Consider the following 6,856-nt stretch of genomic DNA (forward strand, 5'->3'; position numbering starts at 1 on the left):
ATTGCGGGCAGCCACCAGCCCTCATTGCCCATATCGGGCCCGCATGGGCCCGCCACCTTGTGCTACTGAGGAGGGTGCGCTTACACATTCATCCTCGTGCCTGAAAATCTCGGTGGCTTGCACCATTTCACGTGTCAGCTTCTTCCGGTGCTTTTCTAACACAGTGGCTTTTTCGAACATTGGGTGTCATGCCTTTTTTGGGTCACAGTTTCGGCAGTGGTCTAGCAGATTCCTCAGTGATGTGCCTGGTAAATCATTATTGTGCTCCCTTAGCCTTTCATTGATCCACCGGCCTGTTTGGCCGATGTATACCTTGCGACAAGACAAATGAATTGAGTAGATGACGCCTTCCGCGCATGCAGTGGACGGACTTCTGGGCCGAGTGGTGTATCCTCTGTTCCTTTTTTTCTTTTTTATTTGCAATCCGACAGAGCTGACAATGGCGGCAGCAAATAATAATAATATTTCGTTTTCGGGGAAAGGCAATGGTGCAGTATCTGTCTCATATATCGACGGACACCTGATTCGCGCCGTATAGGAAGGGTAAAAGGAGGGAGTTCAAGCAGAAAGGAAGAAAGAGGGGCCGTAGTGGAGTGCTCCGGAATAATTTCGTCCACCTGCGGATCTTTAACGTGCATTCACATCGCACAGCACACGGGCGCCTTCGCGTTCTGCCTCCATAAAAACGCAGCCGCCAGGGTCGGGTTCGAACCCGGGAACTCCGGATCAGTAGCCGAGCGCCCTAACCACCTAAGCTTCGTCTTTAAGAGAGACGAGACAGCGTGTCGCAGCGTTGCCGAGGAGTACACGGAGCACCATCGCCCGTTGGGCGCGACGCGTGACCCGTTGGACGCCTGTCTCACATATCTCGGCGGACACTCAAGCCGGACAGTGAGGGAATAATAACAAAATTGTTTTTTTTTTGAGGAAAGGAAATGGCGCAGTATCTGTCTCATATATCGTTGGACACCTGAACCGCGCCGTAAGGGAAGGGATAAAGGAGGGAGTGAAAGAATAAAGGAAGAGATAGATGCCTTAGTGGAGGGCTCCGGAATAATTTCGACCACCTGGGGATCTTTAACGTGCACTGACATCGCACAGCACACGGGCGCCTTAGCGTTTTTCCTCCATAAAAACGCAGCCGCCGCGGTCGGGTTCGAACCCGGGAACTCCTGATCAGTAGTCGAGCGTGAGGGAAGAAAAGTGAAATGAACAATTGCTTTTAAGGAAAGTAAAGGACGCTTGTCTCACATTTCTCGCTGGACACCCGGCTCGCGCCGTAAGGGAAAGAAAAATAGATCAATCAATCAAATCCTTAACGCTGTCGCGTTAAAATCCCTTCCCTTACTGCGCGGTTCAGGGGACCACGGAGATGCGCCATTTTTCGCTCACTGCCAAAGACACTGACGCCGACGACACCGGCTTTTCTGCAACACGAGCTCCTTAACTCTGACGCGTTAAAATTTGGACGCTTAAGCTTCGTCTTTAAGAGTGAAACGCGACAGCGTGTTGCAGCGCTGCCAAGGAGCCCACGGAAGGCCAACGCCCGTTCGGCGCGACGCGTGGCCCGGACCGGACCGGGCCTTAAGGGAAGGAAATTGAAATGAAAATTGGTTTTAAGGAAAGGAAATGACGCCCTGTCTCAAAATTCTATTTCCTTACGGCGCGTTCAGGTGTCCACCGAGATGTGCATTTTTTAGCTCATGGCCAAAGACGTCGACGACACCGGCTTTTCAGCGACACGAGTTCCGTAACGCTTCGCGTAAATACGCCAGTCCCTTTAACGGGTACAGACATAGATGTTCGATCAAAGCTGCACTTATCTCCCCGCATCCAGCGTCCTAGTACCAAGCGTCCATTGCCAGTAAGCCTGCGTTCATGCCAACGCTGCTTCGTTTATCATATATAGCACGTGGTGAGACTTAGTCCCATTTGCTCTGGGTTTGTGAATAGCGGTGTGCTGGCCAATATCAACGAGCAGTGCCAGAAAGACACCAAGGCTGACAATGCAAAACGTGCTTTTTATTTTAAAAAAAACACTCGAGCAAGTCCTGACATACTGCAATGGGAACAGTCACTCTAGACGCAACGTTGACACAGCTAGTGCAATTCACCAAGATTTTGTAACCCTCTATTTTCCGTTGGTCAGACATGAAGGCATGGTGGTGCCCTGCTCCATCTGGACGGCGGCCAAGTCCTGATACAGCTCATGTTGTCGTGTGACCCATAACGGGTATCAGGGACCTGATCACGTGGCATACCTTGAGAGCCATCCCAATGGTCATGCCCATGGTATTTATCAGGTAGTCCTCAGTAAGCAGACGCAAAGCTTTCTTGTTGGCTACCTGGGCACTGAATTCTTCGACACATTGTGTGCAGCTTGGAATTGTCGCGATGTAGGCAATAGCACTCGCAACCGTCCAGCAACGCGGGTTCTCGGCAGCCAGCAACGCTAGATGGTCCAGCAGGTTTTGCACTTTCTCCTGATTCAGTTCCTCCTGGTTAACCATGTCCGCCTCTGAATTAGGCTCAGCAGGGTCGATCCTGGCAGCTGCCGGCCTAAGGTTCCTCACGACAGAGTCCTCCTGCATAGAGCAAATATGCTGACTGTAGAGCAAGAGCTCCACAATCTTGCAACAGCAGTGGCAGCCATTATGGCAACGCATCAGCAGCCAAATTATATTGCCTGTATATTCGAGGCACTATGGCCAAATATTAAAATGCAGACTAAATGCAGGGCGTACTTAGTAGCGTTACTTCTGCAAATATTAGCGCCAGTTTTTATAATCTAAGCACTATGAGCGAATATTTTCTGCTGACAAAATACAGCGCGTGCTCACCCGCGTCCAACGCCTCCGATCACGCGACCATGTGAATATAACTAGTACCTTGAGAGCAGCATTACAACCACTGGTTGGACGGTACCTCATCTGAGTTTACCACAACTGCTGTAGTAGTAAGTGGTTTTTATTAAAATAATTGTAAAAAGGAAGGAAAATATTTTGCTACCTCCGGCATCTGCCAGCAATACTGAAGCACCTGAGCTGGGGAAGCGGAAATAAAGGATAGCAGGCAGAATGGAGAAATGAAGTGAAAGAGGTGAGGGGACAGGAAGACAAGATAGGGGGAGAAGCAATATATACAAACTATTTACACAATAAGAAATGTGTCCAGGTTGTGCGCGTGATTAGTTCATTTGGAGGAATCAAAACGCGCACAGCACTATGTTGGCTACAACTGGAGTGGGGCGTCTAGTTATTAATCCTTCAAGGTAGATTTCGCGGAGCGTTCGGTCACTGCGTGTAACTACCTGACGGAGAACAGACGGGACGTCAAGTCCGTGTGTTCGAGGAATGCACAGAGGCTCACCAAGGTTCGCTCACGAGTGCACCCACCGCCCTGCGGCCACAATAGCGTCTTGAGGGAGTCTGGTAGAATGCCCAGCGCCCTATAGGCCGCAAGCATATCGCGACGAGCATCGGCGAACACGGCACAGTAAAGGAGCAGGTGTTCTAGTTTTTCCACGGCACCGCATCCGTCACACACATCACTCATCGCGATTCCGTGATGCTCCCGTCGTTCCCTGGGTCACACACAGCCAATGCGCGCACGGAGGATCATTACACGTTGCGACCGAGTAAGTACGAGACAGCTGGTGATTTGGTCGATGCGCTCACCTCATACGATGCATTGGTCGGAATGCTGCTTTCGGAGATGGTCGTGGATGGCCGCACGCACGTCTTCAGGTGAAACAGGCAGATCGCTGGCAGGTAGTTGATGTGCAGCGGTCACGAGGTCGTCAGCTTCTTCGTTGTCGGCGATGCCGCTTGACCGGGCACCCACTGTGCACGCACAACACATCCTCTCTGCGCGAGGCGTGGAGAATTAATTTTTGTGCAGGCATGATGCCTGGGGGACCATATTTGCCGCTGCCCGTCGCGTCTTATTGAAGAGTTGAAAATTGGTTTTTGAGGAAAGGAAATTGCGCCGTATCTCTCACATATCGGCGGACATCTGAACCGCGCCGTTAGGGGAAGGATAAAGGATGGAGTGAAAGAAGAAAGTGGTGTCGCAGTGGAGGGCTCCGGAATAATTTCGACCACTTGGAGATCTTTAACGTGCACTGACATCGCACAGCACGCGGGCGCCTTAGCATTTCGCCTCCATAGAAACGCACCCGCCGCGGTCGGGTTTGAACCCGGGAACTCCGGATCAGTAGCCGAGCACCTAAACCACTGAGCCACCGCGGCATGTGCGTCCCCTTGGCGCCGTCACTGAAATTCAACGCTTGTTGAACCTCGTTTTGACCAAATATCGTAGGGGTTAATTACAAAGCGTCTTCTCCGCGCTTAACCACCCTCCCTTCTGGGACACACAGATATCGACCGTATCGTCCCCCCCCCCTTAAGTACCGACTCCAGTGTAGGACTCACCGACTTGGTCCGCGCCGATCGAGCAGTGGCTTCGGACGCGGGAGGATGTGACACGTAGTCAGGCTCCGGAACAGCGGAGGCAGTGTGCGAGTATTCCACAGGATCCACGCTGTCTACGTCCTGCGGGCGAGGATCGCTTATGGAGCTTGAGGGACACGCTTCTGAGCCTTGTCGGGTTGTGTGCCCGTCGATAACAACCACCGCAGCTTGAGCAGAGAACACCTGATCAGGAATGTTAAGAAACAATGCGGACAAAGCAGAAATCTCTGCTGGCCATTCTGCGAAGTGTCCTCGACAGTTCGATCAGCGTCGATGGCAGCGTGATGTACCGCTACTGGTAAGCGCCGCTTTTGATAGCGACCTCTTCGATCACTGGTAGGATAGGATATGATGTATGAATGACAACCGGTCGCGATCTGCCCTTAAAGCAGAACGATTTCAACCATAACAAGCGTACGTACCTTGTTGTTGTTGTTGCCTTGGTCACATAACACATACCCACGACGAGGAATTGGCCAGGGTTCATTGGGGAGACCCCATAGAATAGGGTAAACTGGTGTCAAGCTAATGATTGCGCCTTGCGTGAAATTTCAAAGTACGTTAAAAGAAAACGAAGAAACAAAATATCGGGAGAGAATATCTGAGAAAAAATATATCAATATAGGAAAATACCCAAACGCTCTTTCGAACGCGGAAATTTGCAAACAATGAGCAAGAGAATCTGTCTGTAGCTGTTTTATAATTGTGGAGGTATTCGCAAACTTGATGCAATGCAAAACCCCTAGCGCTCGCGCCGAAAAAGAGGAGGAGGGGAACCGACAAAGTGAGACCCAACTTCGTAATGGGAAGTTCTAGGTGTGTTCTCCTCTGATGTGCAAACCTCCGGCAAGAGAGTTAGAAATGCTCCAATATCTCTACTTCACCACAAGCCGCACAATGGTTTGTGGAACTGAACCCGGATCTACATAAGTGAAGATTTAAACGTGTAATCCTGCAACGCATCAGTGTCATCGCTACCTCACAGTGACGGGTTTTACACGCACGAGTCTTCCATGGGTACAAGAGATGTTGGTAGTCAACAGTAGAGAGTAAGGGACCGTTTCATGCGGCGGTTATAAAATGAAAACGCTGAAATTAAGTCATACCGAAAAGAACAAGATTAGGGACGCTACAGGCAACTGGTGCATTTAGAGCTGATTTTGCCAAAAAGTCTGCTGCTTCATTTTATAAAATACCCTAGTGGCCTGGTAGCCGAACGAAGCGCACCTCTTTCGTCCATCCAGGAATAAAAACATCTTTATTGAGCGCCTCAAAAATGCGTCTCGTGTGGACTCCAGCACCAGCAAAAGAGATAGACAATCTTAGAGGAATAGACAATCTTAGAGAAATACCACCTGAGAAAAAGTTGTGGGAATTTTCAAAGCGGCCAGCCCCAGATCCATAACCTCTGCTAGAATTATGGTTGTCTAACCCGGGACTCTAAAGAAAAAGCGCCACGAGAGAGACTGAAAAAATACCAACCCCTGCCTTACGGTCGGCCCCAGAGTTATCTGTAGCAATTACAGTATGCTGCGGGTACTGGGCAAGGTTATCGAAGAGGATTCCAGTTTATGTCCTTGAAGGCAGATGCTTCGCATTAGGTGGATAAATATAATCAAAAGTAATATCCACAGGGAACGCTGCCCAACCAACTCTGCATACAAAATTGAGATCCACACCAATGTTTTATAAAAGGTTCTCAGTAAATACAACTTGACGGAGGCGGAACCATGACCAATGAGGAGTGGGAAAAAGTGCTTGGGTGCGAGACGAATATAGGTGTAGCCACCCCAGGAACCGACTAAAATGCCCGCAAAAAAGTCCTGACAGTTAAAAGGTGAAAACGGGAGTTAAGGTCGGGAATAAGAGCTTCCAGGTACAGAACTGCGGTAGAAACTGATTGAGGGAGACCTAGGCAGAGGCGCAGTGCGCGCCTTTCTAACAGCAGCAACGGATGAAACTTATATTTAGGGGAGAGAAAAAAGTATGCAGCCAAATTCTAAAATGCGTCTGACAGGCTTTGTAGAGAAGTTGAAGCGTGTCCCGGCGCATGCCAAATTTCCTAGTACTTATCTGTAGTAACCTACCTAGTGCACGCTCTCCTCTCTCAACGTTAGTCTTGATGTGGGACCGCCAATTCAAATTGCCATCACAAATGACGCCTACACTGTAAAAACAAACCGTCATTTTGACGGCCACCTTTTTATCTGTTTTGACGAGCCGCCGGCATTAAACGGGAAAGACGGAGACTTCGCCGTGAACGAGCGAGCGAGGAGAAAGAGACGGAGAGCGCAACACAAACACGAGAAACTCTATTGGCTGGCGCGTAGGGGTACGTCATGTGAGCCGTCGTTCAACGCGCGCTTCCGGCCCCCGCGGGCGAA

General features: G+C 50.1%; 1 protein-coding gene across 1 annotated transcript; it reads right to left on the reverse strand.

Moving 5' to 3' along the window:
* Positions 1-2,057: 2,057 nt before the first annotated feature.
* LOC144107738 (polyhomeotic-like protein 3) lies at positions 2,058-4,068 on the reverse strand. Its single transcript, XM_077640893.1, has 2 exons — positions 3,678-4,068; positions 2,058-2,585 (listed from the first exon to the last, which is right to left on the reverse strand). The coding sequence occupies exon 2, from the start codon at positions 2,508-2,510 to the stop codon at positions 2,208-2,210; it is 303 nt and encodes a 100-aa protein (XP_077497019.1). The 5' UTR covers positions 2,511-2,585; positions 3,678-4,068; the 3' UTR covers positions 2,058-2,207.
* Positions 4,069-6,856: the final 2,788 nt, after the last annotated feature.

Source organism: Amblyomma americanum, chromosome 1 (genome assembly GCF_052857255.1).
Source record: "Amblyomma americanum isolate KBUSLIRL-KWMA chromosome 1, ASM5285725v1, whole genome shotgun sequence".
Classification (NCBI taxonomy): Eukaryota; Metazoa; Arthropoda; class Arachnida; order Ixodida; family Ixodidae; genus Amblyomma; species Amblyomma americanum.